This window comes from Alosa pseudoharengus, unplaced genomic scaffold, assembly GCF_046254945.1.
Source record: "Alosa pseudoharengus isolate Yale_2024_CS ecotype anadromous, Long Island Sound unplaced genomic scaffold, YU_APseudo_1.1 YU_APseudo_1.1_scf_9, whole genome shotgun sequence".
Classification (NCBI taxonomy): domain Eukaryota; kingdom Metazoa; phylum Chordata; class Actinopteri; order Clupeiformes; family Clupeidae; genus Alosa; species Alosa pseudoharengus.
The window spans coordinates 6,851,130-6,870,829 of record NW_027468881.1 but is presented as its reverse complement, the minus strand read 5'-3'; the positions used below and the strand labels follow the sequence as shown (position 1 = coordinate 6,870,829).

Sequence of the window (19,700 nt, the reverse complement as noted above, 5' to 3'; positions counted from 1 at the left end):
GGAGGAAGGACAAAACTTGGGGGAAGAACACCTAACCCCAGACAACAGCCGCAGGGGACAACACCCATCAGCTGCAAGGGGTGACGGGGAGACGTCCCTGTTACTGCTCCGCCCCCAGGAGACGTACCAGAATTAAAGGAGCGAAACGTTGGTGAATGGTGGTTTCTGGCTGATGACCCTGCAGCTGACCCATGGGCACCGGAGGAGGTGCGACAGGCAGTAATGCCCACCAGGTGTTAACATCTTCCTGTATAATCCTGATAAGATGTAAACAAGCAGGGAGATAATGAAGATCAGTAATTATACTCAAACTACTTGTGCTCGTAGGCTATGGAAGATTGGTCAAATCTAGCAAGTAGGAACGTTTAAGTGAATGACGTGAAAGTGAAAGTAAGACATTCAAAAGGCCAACGAAAGTTAAGGTTGCTTTTGGTAGTACAAATACTTTCACCACAAAAACTGGTGCTCTAAATAGCGATTCTGTTGTCTTTGAAAGGTTCTCTTATTGACGCATTGAACTGCAATTTGGATTAACACCTGCTTTTACAAGGCGGAAGTATTTAGGCGCAGAATAGACGTGCGCTTTCAGGAGCAGTCTTTGTACATACCGCGGAATACATAATTAGGCGCTCTTTACTCTTCAACTCCCACTTTCCCCTGGATCCTCCCATGAATGCATATGCATGACATGACCAGTGATGCCAGTAACGCGCTATTTAGTAACGCGTTAGTCTATTTTAACCACTTTTTTCGGTAACGAGTAATCTAACGCGCTACTATTTACAAACCAGTAATCAGATTAAAGTTACTTATCTAAATCACTGTGCGTTACTATTTTTTGTCATTTTCCTTAGTAAAAAGATATATTCTTTGCTTTCTTCTTGTCTCGGGGATTAACGTCATGTAGGCTATGCCAACCTTTTCAGCATGAAGACAACTCACGTGTAAAACCACGCAGCGACACAAACGTAAACAACAATGGAGGGAGGAGAGAGATGCACGTTTTATCTACAGTCATTATTTTGAGTTTGTGTCAGCTAAACATGACAACATTAAGGTACGTTGTACATTCTGTGCTGGCGACAAAGTGCTGTCTAGCTAGACATCCCAAGTCTCCCGAAGTTTTGGGAGTCTCCCACATATTGATATCCTGACGCCCGCAAACTACATAAAATCTCCCGGAACCTAGAGCGAACAAGAGCACGCCAGTCAGACCTATGGCAAGCCGTTCAAGACATAACGTCTGTCAAAAGGACGCCTCCACGTGTAGATTTTTTACTTCTTCAGGAGTAAAAAATAGACGTCTGAGCGTCAGACGTCATATTTTTACGTGTGCAGTTGTATTTTGTGAATGCAATATTACCATAGAGTTGAAAAGGAACAAGGATCTTTGTTATTACTGTATGTAAATCGTAGCCAGCTAGGTGTTCACCCGGCTATGAACTGAGACTTGATAAGTCATATTCCATAACACTGACTTACATTACAACTGACACAAGAATGCTATTGTAGAAATGAATCAAATATTACTAATATAACATTGGCCGGCGAATTTTACACAAGTTGCACAGACTGTAGCCTATTATCGCCCTGTTTGCGATTTGAGCAGGAATATGCTGCACATTGCTCTGGCATCTTGTTTCTTCTGCTGCAACTATAGCGGCTGCATTTCCTGTTTCCAGCAGCCAATGCTGTGTCTACTCTGGCACAAAGGCTCTGGCATTGCAGCAAATCACCCAGACGTCATTTTTTTACCTCTGACGTCAGACGCAAAGTTTTTGCGCGTGGCACACGTAAAAATTTGACGTCTGACGCTCAGACGTCTATTTTTTACTCCTGAAGAAGTAAAAAATCTACACGTGGAGGCGTTATTTTGACAGACGTTTTGTCTTGAACGGCTTGCCATACAGACCGGACTTCGCGTGTGCATCTAACGCGCACACAACGGAGAGGGAGAGAGAGAGGAGTGGTGCTTGTGTGCCTGCAAGCGCATCCAAGACAGAGCATCCTGGTCTGTTTTGCTAAATCAACCAATCAGTTTTCAGCGTAGGTGGGCTTATATCTCTTTTCTCCCGAACTTAATTAATCAGTTCAGTTAGTGTATCTAGGAACAGGAGCGTCATGGCAGAGTCAGTGCCCCTCAAAAAGGAACATTTAAGACCCATTTCACATCAGACTACACAAAAGTGTACCCAATTGTCTCATAAGAGTAAAACATAATGATAGTATTGCACACTGCACTGTTTGTAACAGTGACTTTAGCATTGCTCACAGCGGGTTAAATGATTGCAAAAGACTTGTTGAGGTGAGTTTAACAAGTGTAATTTCATTTGCATATTACTCAGGCCTATACTAGATGGCTAGTTGCCAAGGCTACATGAAAAGGCCAAACTACCAAAATCTACATATTTTACTATCACAATTTCTATCAATAGGCCTTCCTTATTTGGTGTACTGACTAGACATTATTGAACAAACATCTGCATTTCAGTATCTAAGTACAGTAGGTTAGGTTGGGATGCCTGCTATACATTGCTAAAATGCACTTCCAGTCAGGGTAGGAATTTCACGGCGGCCACGACGGCCATGGCCGTCGTAGCCCCTTGCATTGGCCGTGAGGCCCCTTTGAAAATCAGAGGTTTACAGGCCACGGTGGCCTTGGTGCCCCCTTCTTTCAATATTCTGCTTTGCGTCCTACTAATAGCGATTTTTATTTAGCCTGTGGCCTGTCAAAATAATCTTAGCATTCACGGCGCAAATTAATTTAGTCTTTTACGCAGTGGAGAAAGTGACAGTGCAAGAAAGAAAGTGCGTCCAAATTCACCCTTTTTCAGTTGAACTACTCGCGAAGTAGCCTATTCATCACACAGACATCACAAGTATCACATGAAAGAGCTTTTTCTCAGCTTTTAAACGATGTTAGCCGATAATTGCTGTGTTGAACGGTTCGCGAGAAAAGTAAATAATATAATTCAATTTAATCATACATTCTACTGAAGGTTTTGCCTCCCATGATCGATCTCCCTACCCATTTATCTCGGTGGAATACTTTACGAACCCTTCTTTTAACACATGACAAACCATATATCAGAATAAACAGGAGACCTTACCGAACACAAAGGCGTAAAGCAGTCCCCTGTACAGTTAGCTGTTCCAGAGTAATCCAGTTTTGAATTTGCAGTAAAGTTCGACATACATGGATGTCTCCAAATTTGGGCTTTTACATTGTTCCACATGATTTCATAACGGGCCAAATACAAAATAAATGTTACAAATATCGCCTAGATATTGGTAAATCAGAGGACAGCTGACTAAGAGTTTGTGAAAGTAGCCTTAATGATCACAAAATGCTAAGCATACATCTAGGCTATTTGAGTTTCTTAAAGCTGAGCTGTGCTTAAATTGTTCAATACATGATTTCTTACATAACAGGCCAAATATAAAATAAATGTTATATATAGCCTATATATCTGTAAATATTAGATGATCAGATGATTTACAGTTCTATGTAATATGTCATTTTTCATGTTTTTGTAATGTTTCATACAGTGATGCAGGTCTACTGCAGTGATTAGGCTAAATACAACTTTGATCATTTTTATAGCCTACTGTAGGCTATAGTTAACTTTGGCCTTGGTGCCCTGACATGTGGCCTTTGTGCCCCCCACCAAATATGCCCAACTGAAGGCCAAGTGGCCTTGCCCCCGGAATGGTGAAATTCCAAGCCTGCTTCCAGTATAGTGAGTATTGGCAAAACCGGTTATCATTTTTATGTTGAGGCGGTGGGGGTGTTGTCGGCAGCTGCTGAAAGTAACTAATAAAGTAACTTGTAATCTAACTTAGTTACTTTTAAAATCAAGTAATCAGTAAAGTAACTAAGTTACTTTTTAAAGGAGTAATCAGTAATCAGTAATCAGATTACTTTTTCAAGGTAACTGTGGCAACACTGGACATGACAAACGCAATCTACCACTTTCAGTACCCTCGACAGGCAGTTTGCGCTTTTACATCATTGCGGCTTGTTTGTACATACCTTGCAATGATTTTACACGCACATTGCGAAACAAATACGCCTGAAGTGGGCGCAAAAGCGTTAGTACATCTGGCCCTCAGTGTCGAGAGGATACATAAAGCTAGAGAAAGGACAGCACACATGTTCACACACACACATGTACACACACACACACACACACAAACACACACACACACACACACACGTCCATACACACACACACAAACATGTATACACACACATAAGCACACATGCGCAAACTCACCCCCCCCCCACACACACACACAAACATGTATACACACACATAAGCACACACACACCTGCACAAACCCACACCCACGCACACACCTACCAGAGAGATGAAAGCTTTTTGTGTCCTCATAAAGCAGTGGAATCTTTATGAGTACAGCTATGCTCACCATTCCCTGTACAGGAACAAACTTGTAGGAACAGCTGTGGAGTGTATTTTTAGAGGACGTCAGAAAAGTGAAAAAGAAAACAGTTACATCAGAGCTATTCAATGGGCCTCATCCATACACACATTCAGTATACTGTAGATGTCACTCCACACGCACGCACGCATGCATGCACACAGAGTAAGCAAGAGCTCCAGACTCGAATATCTTCGATTTTTTTTCCAGATGCAGCAACAAATTCCCCCTGCCGCCTCCCTGTCATTTCCACACTGCTGCATCAGCGCCGTACATGACAGATGACATGTGCATGTTCATGGGGGCATAATTCCAAGAACAACTCTTTAAATTCCCATCCATCAATCCTGTCTGTTGGCTCAGGGCTTTTGCATGACGGCAGTGGGGATTCGCTGCTCCTGGGAGTCCCTTGTCACAGCATGTGCTAGCGCACGTGTGCATCTTCCCAAAGATAGGCGCCACATCAGACGGGTGTGGCACGAACCTGTAACCGACATTAAGGCTGTTAGGTGTTAGCAGGGTGCGGTAGCATGGCATAGCCTGGTTTGGGGTGACGTGACATGGCATCACCATAGCAGCAACATCACAGCAGCTAATGTCAGCCTGCATGTCCTCAAAATATTGATGCCATGCTTAGCTTAGCATGGCATGACATGGACTGCTTAACCAAGGCTGTGTGACCTTTGGATCACAACAATAGCCATGCGCTAAGCGTGTGTACTTTCCAGAAGATGTGTGCCAGCTCACTGGCGCTGGCACAAACACCATGTCTAAAATTAGCTCTGATGGGGAGATGGGGTGTTAGAATGGCGTGGCGTGGCATTACCAGTCAGTGGCACATGAGCCCACTGACCTGTATGTCTGGCAGTAGGGTCAGTGGGGAAAGAGAGGCGGAACAGGGACTGTTTGAGTATTTCTCCACAGAGATTAGATACCCAGCCAACACAGATTATGTTATAGAAAAAAAGGGAACAAATCAAGGAGGAGATAGAAAGAAATAAAGAAAGAAAGAGGGAACGGGGAGAGAGATGAATTTGAATAGAACATACATCCAACCTTATTATAGTTCAATTTGCAAAACAATCTGAGGTAGAAAGAGAGCGAGAGAGAGAGAGAGAGAGAGAGAGAGAAACTGACTGTGAGTATAATAGGTCATAGTACAAGTACAAGGTGAGGTGAGGGCAGGGAAAGCACAATTAGGCCGCACTTCTCCCTCCGCTAATGGAAAGCAGCGAGCGCACATTAGTGGGAACAGAAAGGGAGCTGGAGAGGGAAAGATAAACACAATGTGTTTTACATTACACACACGCCAGGAGTGTATCAATCACTGTCCAATTACTGGGCCACTGGGTAAGGGAGTAAAAAAAGAAAGAAAGAAAGAAAGAAAAACAAAAAGGGCAGTGGAGAACAAGGACGTCGGAAAATAGGATGAGAAGGGAGGACCAAAGAGAGGTGAAGGACCAAGACAGGAGGAACAGGGCAGAGGGATTTGCTGAGGGCAGTGACAGGAAGACTTCTGGGAGATATTTTGCTGGAAAAGTAAGATGCCATGAAACCACCTCTACCACCAGCCCACACACACATTTATAGGAAATGTCAGACACACACACACACACACACACACACACACATACACACACACACACACATTTTAATGCTTTTATTTGGACCTTAACACAGGGGAAGATCCAAGATCACAGATCCAAACATTGAAGGAACGAACACACACACACACACACACACACACACACACACACACACACAATATATATCTACAGTAGATAAAAAGCGTACAGAAATCCTTGGGAGTGCATGTACAAAGAGTAGACTGGCGGGAACGCCGGAATGGCTGGAGCCAGGGAGCATTATCCAGTCGTTTCCGTCTGCTACGCATGAGAGCACTAGCACTGTCTGTAGGCCAGAGAATCACAGACCAGAGCAGAGGAGAAGAGAGGAGAGGAGAGGGGAAATGCAGAGGAGAGGAGAAGAGAGGGAATGGAGAGGAGGGAAGAGAGGAGAGGAGAGGAGAGGGGGAATGGAGAGAAGAGAAGAGGGGGTGTAGAGGAGAGGAGAAGAGAGGGAATAGAGAGGAGAGGGGGAATGTAGAGGAGAGAAGAGAGGGAATGGAGAGGAGATAAGAGAGGAGAGGAGATGGGGAATAGAGAAGAGAGGAGAGAAGAGAGGAGAGGGGAGGGGGAATGCAGAGGAGAGGAGAAGAGAGGGAATGGAGAGAAGAGGAGAGGAGATGAGTAATGAGTAGTGTAGATGAAGGGAGAGGAGAGGAGTGTAAGAAAGGAGAGCAGTGGAAAGGAGAAGAGAGAAGAGGAGTGAGAAATGGAGAGGAGGAGAGAGGGGGACGAGCAGAGAAGGTATGCACATTCCAGAATCCTCTGCCCTCTCTGCACAGCGGTCACCACCTGTGGTGGGACAGACGGGTGACATCACAAAAGTGTTTTGCAGGTGGACGGCTCTCACCACGTTGAGCCCATCTGTTAGACCGAAAAGGACAGAAGAAAAACAGCTAGATGGTCAGATTCGCATGGGCCCCTGAAAAGGGGCTGACAGAACATAAGACAAACAAGGAGTGCACATGTGCATGTGTGTGTGTGTGTGAGAGAGAGAGAGAGAGAGAGAGAGAGAGAGAATGCAGAAAGTGCTCATTCTCTCGGAGAAGCCACTGCTATCACACAGATGCGAAGGAGACCATAAACATTATGAACCCCCTAAAAACTCAATCTCTGTACTCTAAGATCTTTACGACCTGCCTGGCCCCTGTCCAGTGCACGGATGGGAAGGGGAATGACCAAGTGAGAGGACAGGAGAGAGTGTGTGTTGAGAATGGTTGAGTGTGTGTGATGTGTACGGAAGGTAGTGGAGAGGGGAGAACAACTGGTGTGAGTCTGTGTGTGTTGAGAATGGTTAAGTGGGAAAATGTCTGACCGAGAGGACAGGAGAGAGAGAGAGAGAGAGAGAGAGAGAGAGAGTGTATGAAGGATTACTGTGAGTGTGTTAGAAGTGGCTGAGAGGTGGAACGTGTGTGTGTTGAGAACGATAAAGAGGGGGAACTACTACAGTCTGAGAAGTCAAGATTGTGTGTGGAGGTTAAGAAGAGGAACCGACAGAGAAGAAAGCCTGCAGTGTGTGGCTGAGAGGGGTAATGACTGACTAAGAAGCCTGGTGAGGTGTGTGTGTGTGTGTGTGTGTGTGACAACAGACTGAGCTGGCGAGGGAGTGTGTGTGTATGGAGGGTTAGTGGTGGAGGGTATTTGCATCCTGGAGTCTGGCCTCTTTAGGGGTTTGCTTAGCCACTCCCGTTTCATCCCTTGATCCCCTCTCCTTTCCCGTCAGCAAAGCTCTGTGTGAGGGCACCTCCATCGCTGGACTTACCTCTGTTAATGTAGGCCTCCGCTTATCGGATGCAGCGCCGTTGTTTTCATTAGGCGCCGTGGCAAAACAATTACAGCTAATGCCGCTGGGAGGATTTTTTTGATGAGTGAGGATCTTTTGGAGCCAAAGGATATTTTACAAGAAACAAAGCTTTACAAACCAGGATCCTCTCACCCTTTCCCCCTCTCTCGCTCACATCACCCAAACACCCTCTCAATCCTAGCGTCAAATTATGTGGGGAATTTTTGGGATTTGACAAGGCGCTCAAGCCCGACCGAATATCCCTGACGTTCTCCGCAGCGTTAGAGAGGCACAGTGGGTGTCCCTGCTCCACGAGGCTCCGGCTCACTGGGAAGCGATTTGATGTGGCCCCTGCAGGCAGCCGTGCATCTGAGAGAGAGCGAGGAAGAGAGAGAGGGAAAGAGAGAGACGGGAAAGCCGGTTAACCGGCTGATAGCTCGTTGGCGTAGACTTGTGTTTGAGGTCCGGTCCATCACAGCAGGGGCCGGATGTTGGGGAATGCTGTCCTGACCTGATGCGTAGGCAGGCTACACCGTGAGCCACGCAATCATCACACACAAGATTAACATGTTTAAAAAACTCAAAAATATATATATCCTCTGGGGAGCAAGTCCCATCAATGATGGGATTGCAGTCATGGAGAACAACAGTTCATTCATAATGTAGATGAAATACAAGTTGTTCTGCTTGAGATGTTCTGCTTAAATAATAGGCTAGAAGTGCTATCCAATTCTAATTTGAATATGTCTACACTAAACCATCTCTGTGTAAACTGTGAATGAATAGGAGTATTTGAGAGAGATGCATTGGAGACAAAAGTACCTTTGTTCTTAGAACAGTGTAGTTAAGCAAGTAATAAATCATACTAGGGACTTTAATGTAAATGCAAATAACATTAAAAACCACATCCTTAAGATAAAGAGATCCAAAAGCAATTATTTAAAACTTGCCGGCTCAAGACACTGGATGGCCAACAAAGGCAAGCAGCATTAGATCTCTGGTTTTAATCTCTCTCTCCCTCACTCAACTATCCATTCATAAGCTTAGGCCTAATTAGTGAACGTGAACATTCTGGAAAAGTGCACTTCATATTGGGCAAGTTGACTTCTCATTAGCTCATTTAACAGACATAAAGGGTATTGGCCAAATGTGAAGGGTAACCAAGCTTCCAAATGTACCAGACTACAACTAAGTGCTTGTGAAGATATTCATGATGCATGAAAAGCCTTGAAGAAACAGCTTATAGAATTGTGCTGTTTGCCATCATTGTTGAGGACCACTGCTCCAGGCATTACGCGTATATGTTTTTCATGTTCCTTTTTAAGCACAGTGTACTACAGCCGATGCAGCGGAGCTAGCGGGCCAAGAGTCAGTTCATGTTTCCTTTGTGTCACTGCTCTATGTTCTGCTGCCATCCTTAGTCCAGTTGGCTATATTACAGCTGTGTGCACAGACTGCCACACACACATATCAATAAACAAACTCCACCCCAACTGCAACATTCACAAATGTGCTAACACTATCTGCAAAAACACACAACAAATATCTAAGTGTGCGCACACACACACACAAATTAGCAAACCAAAACACTGGTGTTTTAGAGAAACTGATTGCTTTATTGACTTTGAATGGATGAATTCATGACAGATGATCAAAAAAGGCCAAATGTCTCAACCAAGCACACCAGTATCCACCCCATTCTTTTGACTGAAATCAGCTTAACCGATCCCCATTGGTCGGGGTTTACCAGGTTAAGCATCATAAACAGAAAGGGGCAGAAGCTGATGTTCTGCTGTGGCCAATCAAATGGCGAGTCAGGTGAAAGGACCACTCTAATTGGACCAGAGAGAGCTGCTCAACCCTCTCTCTGATTCAGCAGAAGTGCCCAAGTTTCACACATTATGGAAAACATTTTAAATCAAAGAAAAAAAAAAAGTATTCAACATCCTATAAACAATTTGTCAATAGTGCATTGGGGATAATGAATCACAAAGCTAAGATGTTAAAAAAAAAACTGAAAACCCAAATTTGTAAACATTCCAAATAATTAAATACCCATCCCGAAGAAAAATAGCCTTCTTCCTACCATCATGTAAAATGATACATCAAACAGCCCTGATTACTATGTTTCCGCCACTTCCTCTGAAAGGCTTCACAATGATACCCAACAACTATGGTTCACTAAGCTACTGACTAATGCACTTGGAGATAGTCGCTGCACAACACCGTCATTACATCTGTCTAGGACACTATTCTTAACTCATAGCAGTCAGTGTCTATCTTTTCTTCAAGTTTTTTTTTTTTTTTTCATCGGATATCTTTTTTTTTTCATCGGATACCAAATTGATGTACGGGATGGAAACAAGCACACCAGTTTACTCATATGAGGCGGTACGTTTTTTTCTGTTTATCCTTGTCAGGTATTTTGATGTCTTCAGCATTTTCACAAGATGTTGATTCTCATCCTGGATGTTTTGATTCTCAATTGAAAAGACACAATTAAGTCCAGGAAACGGGTACCATTCAAAGAGTCAATAAATTATAATGCATTGGGTCAGAGGATCCGCGCCTGAGATTCCTATGGGCCCTTCACTTTTTCATAATCACATCATAGTCTCAGCACATTTCACATCACTTTAATCACTTCCAAATACGTTGGAAGAATGAAAAATAAAACCCTCAACAGCTTTCTCGATTGTCACGGAAGGATTAAGTTCTCGTCTAAAATCACGGTCAATTAAGAAAACTGACGGAATGTTATGATCTCTCACGGTGGAAAAATGAAGGAAGGGAAGGAACGGAAACAAAAGCTTGGCGTCTGCCAACACACAGAGAGCTCCTGACTGAGCTGACTTTGGAGGTTTGGAGCCAGACATGGCTAACGAGCATGACCCCCCCCCCCCCCCCCCCCCTTTCTCCCTCTCCCTCCCTTACACTCAAGACAGGTTCACTCAGTGCCCAGCATTGACTGGTAAATAGGGGTGGGTGGGTGGGTGGGGTCAAAGAAGTGAAGGGAGGTGAGTGAAAGGAGCACACATTCACAGGAAGACAAACACACTCCTCTCTTCCCGTTGTCACCCCCTCTGTTATCGTCAGTGGCTAGCGTCAGTGGTGAGGTGGGGTGGGGGATCCGAACGGTGTACAGATAGTCATTCGAAGAAGGACAAGGGAAACGGAAAGATGACCTCGCAGGACACAAATGCACACCTGGATAACCATACGTCCCCACATATACACATAGTGCGGATGGCAAGAAATGGTGCTTCAAGGTACGGAAAGCAGAGAGGGACATTGGACAGAAGAGGACAGAGGAGAAGCGAAGGGGAAAGTGGCCTGAGTGCTGTCCATTCCGACTCCCACCAGGAAAAAAGAAAGAATTTTTGGTCTGTCGCTCTCAACCCATCGGCTGAACAGGGAGACAAAATGGACAGCAGGTTGAGACCCAAACACAAGTGGCTGTATCAACACACACACACACACACACAGAAATGTCAGACAATATCCTCAGTGCACAAAGACCAGGCAAGATGTCTTCTGTGCACTGACTGATGCATACACTCTGGTTGCACACAAACGAGCATACATGCAGCCCGGGCATAACACACCCAGAAATGACCACACACACACACACACACACACACACACACACACGCACACAAAAGAGAGGGTGCAAAAAGGGACAGAGGAAGAAATAAGAAAAGACAGATGCCAAAAGATAAAAGATGAGATATGGGAAAGAAACCACTAAAGCATATTAGACTCAGATTTGATGATGACTGATTGTTAAAAGGCTTCTAATGGAGACTTCACCCCGTGACTACACAACAGGGAGGTGAGAAAAGCACTTGTACTGCGTTATGATGAAGATGGCAGGACGAGGGAAAAGTGGAGGGAAGGGGGCGCCCCCATGGCCCTAGGACACGGGTGGACTCTGCACAGGGGGTGGGGGGCTGGTGCTGTTGTTGTTGCCCTCGGAGACGGTGCCGCGAGGCGGCACCTCGATGATACGGGGCTTGTCGATGATGCGGGCGCAGCGGTTGCCCTTCTCCACGATGCCGATGATCCAGGCCTGCTGGCCCTCGCCACCGGCATCGGGGCCCGGGACCCCCACACCGGGACCCTGACGACTCGCCTTCATCTCCGCACAGAACCGCGCTGCCTGCTCACGAGGCAGACAGATCAGCAAGCCACCTGTAAGACACAGAGAGAGAGAGAGAGAGAGAGAGAGAGAGAGAGAGAGAGAACCAGAGAGATGATTAGATATTTGATGGCTATTTGCTTTCAAATCAAAATGTAGTAATGCAAATATACAAGCAAGACCAGGTGAAAAAACTTGCTCAACATCACGCTGGATGTTGACCATTACTGCATTAAGTTTTACTTCAAATAGTTAACGCTATGGGAAGAAGCAATCCTTTTTTTTAATTATTACTTCATAGTCGCAGAGAAATACAAGAAATGTATTTAGTAGGGGTGGGCGATATATATCGTCTGCGATAATATCGTGATTGTTGTTTTAACGATGTGCAAATTTACATTATCGAGTATTTAAATTACTTATGGGGAAAAAAACACTCGAAATCACGCATTAAAACCCCATACATTCACTAAATACAGGAGGTGTATGCGAGAGAAGCCCCTCGTTGCAGCAGAGCAAGTGTCACATGATCGCTAGTGGGTCCACCTTGTCACACGCAGGCCTAATGTTTATTTTGTGTAGCGACCGAGACGTAGGCCTACTTGGGATTTTGTGCAGCTACTTCTGTTCTGTTCACGTAGCATTGATAAGACAGTTACATTTTTTTCCTACATGGTATTATATGGAGAGAAAACATTAGCCTTTGAGTATTTTAGTAGTCAGTTGTAAACAAAGAACTCTTCTCATGTAACCCTTTTGTAAATGGACTAAAGTTCGCTCTAAATATCTACGTGTATCGATTATGCTAACCGTTAGCATCTCTATGGGATTTCTCATATACATTAGCCATAAGCTAACGCATTAGTTTCTATTCTGTAACTATTCTGTACATGATTTCTCTTAAACAAAACATCGAAGGAAATAACTGAGATGTACTCTGTTGGTCTGCTTAGTTTTACAGTGAATCCTAAGTAGGCTAAAGGTTTTTGAAAACTCTCTTGGGAAACTGTTAGGCCTATTCATCTTCTCTAATGTAGCTGGCTAGACCATGTCATTGCCACACACACAAGTGGGGGCAAAATTGGAAATGTGTCATAGAGTGACAATGCATTGGTTGATTTGGTTAAAAAGTCACAGGTTAGGTTATTGGTTATTATTGTATTGATGCTATTCATAAATAATGAGCTGTAAAGTAACTCAGACTTTTACAAAAATGTTTTTAAAGGATATCGACTAATTATCGTTATCGTCAAAATCACCAAAAATATCAAGATATTATTTTTTGTCCATATTGCCCACCCCTAGTATTTAGTGTGTATGGTTCATTGTGGAATATTTCTCAGGTGTTCGAATTAACCTAACCTACATAAGGCTTTTAGCAGGTGCTCCTGCTAAAATCATTTCCAAATGATCTTGCGGCACTTTCAAAATCTGCGGCCTATGCAAAGAACATTGCTCTTCTCCCATTTTAGCATCTTTTATTTTTTTTCGATAAGTCACCAGTGTGTATTTGACCTACATTGGCCAGATGCTGATGTAGCTTGCTTGAATGATCTAACTTGGGTGCAGTAAAATAGGTCTTGCTACACTGCACATTGCAAAACAACACCTGTTTGGCATGTATTCTACCATTAATTTATCTAAAACAAAACAAAATCTGCTCCATCCCATAACATGGTGGGAAGATAATGGTGGACAAAAATGTGGTTAGATGAAAGCTGTTGATGAGTAATACCACTCTCTTATTAGCACATAGTGGGCAAGCGTGCCTTTGAAGTTCACTCAAATCAAGTCTGTTCATTGCAAAATGCTGCATTCTATATCATGCCTTGAACAAGGAGAGCATAAAAATAGCCTAAACAAAGCCAACCATTCTTTAACCAGAAAGGCTTTGGCTTTTGTTCTCACTGTTATCTAAAATTGTCTAAACAACTTTGCCAACACTTCCATTCAGAGTCCTATCTGAAGCCATGCTGATTTACTGTCTGGTCCATTAAGGTTGGCACGGTTCATCTGAAAGAGCCTTCTGTGCTGGCAGGAATGTGGTCATATACTGCCTGCAGCGGGCAGACTAGAAGCCTCTAAAAATGTATTTAGACTAGAGTACAGGGGCAGAAAGAATCTACACTGATGAGTTTTGCACCAAAGACAAACCGTAGATGGTGGGGGACTATCTCTGGGCGTACACCCAACCCCTCATCAGTGTTTGGAATTACTTTGGGATGTGCAGTTTGATTTTTATCCCTTTTTGATGTCTTTTCCGTTTTTGATGTTGGCTTATATGGCATTTGTACTTCACATTTCTTATATGCACTCTATGCTGTACGTGTGTACTTTAAGTCCATGTCACATGAAGGACCATCATGAAGAACAACAAAAGAGAGCTGGACTGATGTTGTGCGTTTCCGCACCTGATGTCTCGGAGGAGGTGCCCTGCAGCAGGCCGAAGAGGTTGCCGCAGGCCTTGCTGACGGCGGCCATCTTGGCGATGATGGGCAGGTTGTGGATGACGAAGGCCACCTCGCTGCGCTGCTGCTGTGCCAGGTTACGGGCGTGGCCCAGGATGCCGAAGCCTGTGATGTCGGTGGCCGCGTGCGCATTGAACTTGTGCATGAGTGACGCAGCTGCACACACAGGAGAGGAAGAGGAAGAATGAGGAAGAGGAAGAATGAGGAAGAGGAAGAATGGGAAAGATAAACTGTCATGAACGGTCAGGTACTTTCAAGAACTTTAATGGAGTTACAAGACTTAAAAGGCAGCAAGTGCAATAGAAGAAAGCACCATGGTCCTTAACAGCCAGGGGATTCAGATTGGATGGATTAAGCCTAGTTCTAAAAGAAAACTTCAAGGAAGATCTCCACCAAAGAAGATTTTAGAAGGATAGCCTTAATCCATGTTCAGGAAACTAGTCCTGCAGTCTTTGCATGTGGATAAAGAAAAAGCATGAGAGTGAATACACAGAGATGAATGTATCCATGGCTAAAATCTTCTCAGACAAACAGCAGTACATGCCAAAGATTGTAAACCTTTGTAAACCAGAATGTAAACCTGTTGTGTGAAGCAGCTTACTAAATTCTAAAGGTGACAGAGGTAGGAGGCGGTACCTGTGCGGTTGAGGGTGGACATGTTGAGCATGGCTTCCTGGTAGGCCTGTTCAACTTCCTCTTTAGATATGACCAGTTTGATCTTATTCCACTTATCTGGCTGCAGAATCACAAAACGACACACTTGAGATCAGCTGAGATTTTGTGCATTCATCATTTCTGGATTTTTTTTCATGCATCGTTTTCAAGTTTCCCCTTCCTACCCCAGACCTACTGCCCCGAATTAATTTGAAAACTGAACTCCATACAGTATAGTATATGCATTTCAACAAAGCAATTCTGTTTCTTTCAAATAGATGTGAGTTTGAAATGGCGCTAGGATAAATGCATCCCACCAGTGGAGAGACCTTGCATTAACCTCAACCCAAACCAAATTTGGTAAGCTTTTGAAAACAGCTCTACAAAGTTTTTATTCCACTACGGAGATAAAGGGGCTGAAATGCCTGGGTCTCGCAATCTCTAGCTTTGACCACCAGAACTTTAACAAAAGGATGTAATCTTTTCAAGCACTGTTATATAATTTCCCACTTTCTAAAATGGGAAGCAGAACAATACAGCTTTGTCTCTGCACAAATAATCTTTTGGTACATCAACCAATAAAGGCTACTGCAACAAGACACAAAAAATACAGTACTTTCAAGTGGATTAAAGTACAAAAGTTAAAAAGTTGATTAAATACATACAAGCTAACTAGTTCTGAGAAAATATAAAAGTGCTTATATTCTATAAGGATTGGTAAAAAAGATTACTGAACATCAAAATGTTTCCACTTACCAGGTCCAGCCATTGATGGGCATTGACTGCCACCTGTGTGCCCAGAGGTTTGGTGAGAACTAGCACATCCCCAGGAACCGCACTGTCTGGCCTACAGAAGAGAACACAGAGGACTGATATATGACTGTTTCCAGATCAGTGAGAGAGAATTTCCATGGATTAATAACCAGAATAGACAGACACACTTCTAAATGTCCCAACAGAAAAGACAAGACACAGACGTGAAGTGATCATTTGTGAGCGTGAAGGCCACAATGATTTATGCCACAATGAAGTATGCCACATGATTTTAGGTTATGGGCTTGCAAATTAGCTCTGGTTGCCTAGGGTGACAGGGAAAACCCAGCTGCCTAGCAGCAGTGATGTAACAAAAGACTTCATAGTGCATTTACAACCTGATAGCAAGCCTGCAACATCGCTGTTTGGGATGCAAACTACTCCTGACATGAAAGACAGAGGGGTTGCTAAGGAACACTCACATGATGAAGTCATTAGGCTGGCACACCACGGTTGCCACACCCCCAATGATGATCCAGGGATTGATAACAGTTTGGCCGCCGGTAACGGAAGTCCCGCCTTCTTCTGCGGCGTCACGGAAACCCTTTATCATTAGTGGCATCACCTGCTCCCTCTCCTGAATGCCACAATCACAAACAGGAAACAGGAAGAGAGGAAGAGACAAAAATTCAGGTTCAGGAGCTTGTTTGTTAGGATTCCATAATATCTGATGAACACATACTATATATACCCTGACCTGTTTTGTTAACTTCCTGAAGAAGGCTAAATGCTGAAACGCGTCGAAGGACTGTTTTTAATGTTTCTGCCCAGTTAAATAAAGGCATTTGAACTTTTTTTGCCTTTAGACAAGTGCCCTGGCATGTTTCTTTACACGCAAATGCTGTTTGGGCATACTGTGCTGAGGCAGCAAACCAGTGGCCCAATATTTGTTCAGTTGCCTGGCAGTAAAAGTTACAACAATGCAAAATGATTTATTTCTATTACAGCATTACCTCAGGATAAAGGAAAGGTGTTTGAAATGTTAAATGCAAACCATCATGGAACTGCTTCTACAGTAGATGACTAATCCTGTGTTTGGAGCATGCACTCATTTTCAACATTGTGCACTGTAATATGCTGACAGTGTCATAGCTAGCATTTTTATATATGCTATCATATAACTATATGGTGGTTATTCAACTTTACAGTGCACTATAGTGAAAGAGTGGACGTTCGGACATATGCTAACAGTGACAACAATGTCACATGACAAGGGTGAAAGAGGGGAGGACAGGGGAGGACAGAACAGAGAACAGGGGTGAAGGGTGAGGGTTTAAAGTTCACCTTCTCATTCATCTTCTGACTGAGACTGAGTAACATCAGCATGTTGTCACACTCTGTGATGCCCATGGCGTAGAGGTCACTCAGCACGTTAGCGCACGCTATTCGACCCTGAAAGAGACGCAAACCCCAACACTCATTTAAACATTTGTATTAGTCATTTTCAAAAGGTTGATGTGTGATAGAGTAGTGTATTACTTGTCATACATTATATACATTTACATTTACTCATTTAGTTGCCGCTTTTATCCAAAGCGATTTAGAAGTGAGGAGCGACATTCAAGCTACTGTGCAATAGGACACCTTAAAGTAAATAATTCATCCTGGCTTTTACAAACAAACAAACAAAAACAAACTAAAATAAATAAACAAACAGATAACCAAAGGATTATAGTGCAGAGGAGTTGAGTTGATAGTAGAATAACCAGGATAGACATTAAGTATAACAGCAAGAAAATACACAATAACCTGTTCTTAAAAAATAATGACTTGTTCTTGCTTTTTTCTACTTAATTTACTATTTATGCACATATCTTAAACCTTTAATGAGCAGACATGCAACAGAGCACTAACAACTAAGCAGCATAGTGAACGTAATCCAATATATCAGGAGGAAAACATTGCACAGAATCATGCCAATAACCAACAGTACTTAGAGAAAAGGACTGCGGAGAGTAAAAGGGCTGGTTAGACGTGAACAAACATCTGGTTTGGGCCTCGTTGGGAAACTGTTTTTCCCACTGTGTGCATGTGTACATGTGTGTATGTGTGTGTGCTTATGTGTGTGTGTAGGGGGAGGGGAGGTTTTGTTGTGCAATATGGTGCAATTCAGGTATGAATACTGTGTAAATCAAGGGGGGGGGGGGGGGGGGGGGGGGGGGATTTTTTTGTGGAAGGACAATGAGCCTCTATGGCAGGAATGGACAGAGTGAACAAACAGCACTGACCATCATGTATGGGTCCTCTACCAGGGGGTAAAAGAAGTCTGTGGTCTGGACCAGGGATAGACCCCCATGCCTCAGGGGAATGACACAGGAGTCCAAGCCAATACCTGCAACCAAACACACAAAACAAGGCTCACAGTCTCAAGCATAGTGTTGAAATTAATACTAATAATCAAGAAACACAAACCTGTCACAAGATACAGAAAAAGCTATTTTTAGGAAGTATTTGGAGCTTAACAGTGGATGAGAGGATAGTGTGATGTTATAATGTTACATTGTGATCCACAAAGCTGGTAACTTCCTTATGTTAGCAATGGGCATTAATTACCTGCTATGGCTCACCTCTCATCATGTGCATAGCTACTTCATACCAAATTGAAGAGTTTGTTATTCCATTCAGTGTTGAATGGGTGCCGTAACACATTGGGTCAGTTCAGTATTAACTAGTTCCCGAGTGGACTTGATTACACAGGTCAAAGTATAATTCAAGAGTGATGGGACGTGATCCAGATATAAAGCATTCTTGCATGTGCATTAATCTGTTAGCTAGCTAGCTAGTTAGCATATACGTTTGCTATCGAAACATACTGCTGCTACCCATCGGTCATTGCTTTGCTTTACTGAAATAGAGAAGTAGCATTTTGTCGTGTATTTAGCCACAGAGCAGTTGCTGAATAACATAGCATCTCATTCATCGCACAACAACACAAACTGGAACGACATAATTTGCAAAAGCGAATACGAGAACATTATGGTTGCGGTCGGCATGGTTGCGTGCCTAACGTTACCTAGTCGGGGTCCATGAGCAGCAGAGAGCTGACCGAATTCCGACGTCTCATCGCCGGCACCTGCCGCCGGGCCGCCGTCCTCTCCGGTCGCTACACCCGGACGATCGGGCTCAAGTCCCTCCAGGAGTTTGAGCAGAGCCTCCTGAGGGACTTTACAGCCTCATCCTTTCAGGTCGGAGAAGGCCGTTAGCCGAAAGCTGCGGTCTAGGCCATGGTCCTCCGGTTTGAAGGCTTGATAGCCGGGAGGAAGAAAGGCAGCCAGCCTGCACGTGTCAGAGCCTTCGTCCGGCGGGGTTGGAGGTGCAGAGCCAGACATTTTGTTAGCGTTACTGTGTAAATGTATTCATTCAATGTTTAGGCATACTGCGCTCGAGTGCCGCGAAATACTATGACAAGAATGAGTCAATTGTTTTAAGGCTAACTGGCTAATCATTTGGTGCTTCCTCAGCCTGGGACGGGCGCGTAACAGTAAGAGAATGTACCATTATGCTTACAGGGGGACTTGCTCATACAGACACATACTCTGTCCAGTTTTAGGAGCAAGTGTGGCTATATCTGGACGTATCTTGACCTCATGTCACAGAATATAATCACTATAAATAATTTAAGTCGTGAATGTACAAAACTGATATTGATGGCAACATTTTATAATAATTACACCCCAGCCATTCTCAAGTGCACGAGCTTGACCATGACCGCGTTCGTTTTTTACAGTCTATGGGTTCAACCAAAGACTCTCTGATTCAGTCAGGGCTCAACCAAT

General features: G+C 43.8%; 1 protein-coding gene across 1 annotated transcript; it reads right to left on the bottom strand.

The window, feature by feature from the left end:
* Positions 1-9,446: 9,446 nt before the first annotated feature.
* Positions 9,447-19,409, bottom strand: sephs3 (selenophosphate synthetase 3). The gene is made up of 8 exons (XM_076277349.1): positions 18,938-19,409; positions 18,153-18,256; positions 17,209-17,316; positions 16,347-16,501; positions 15,868-15,958; positions 15,094-15,193; positions 14,401-14,613; positions 9,447-12,042 (listed from the first exon to the last, which is right to left on the bottom strand). Exons 1-8 carry the CDS (start codon positions 19,251-19,253, stop codon positions 11,765-11,767), a joined length of 1,365 nt encoding a protein of 454 aa, XP_076133464.1. The 5' UTR covers positions 19,254-19,409; the 3' UTR covers positions 9,447-11,764.
* Positions 19,410-19,700: the final 291 nt, after the last annotated feature.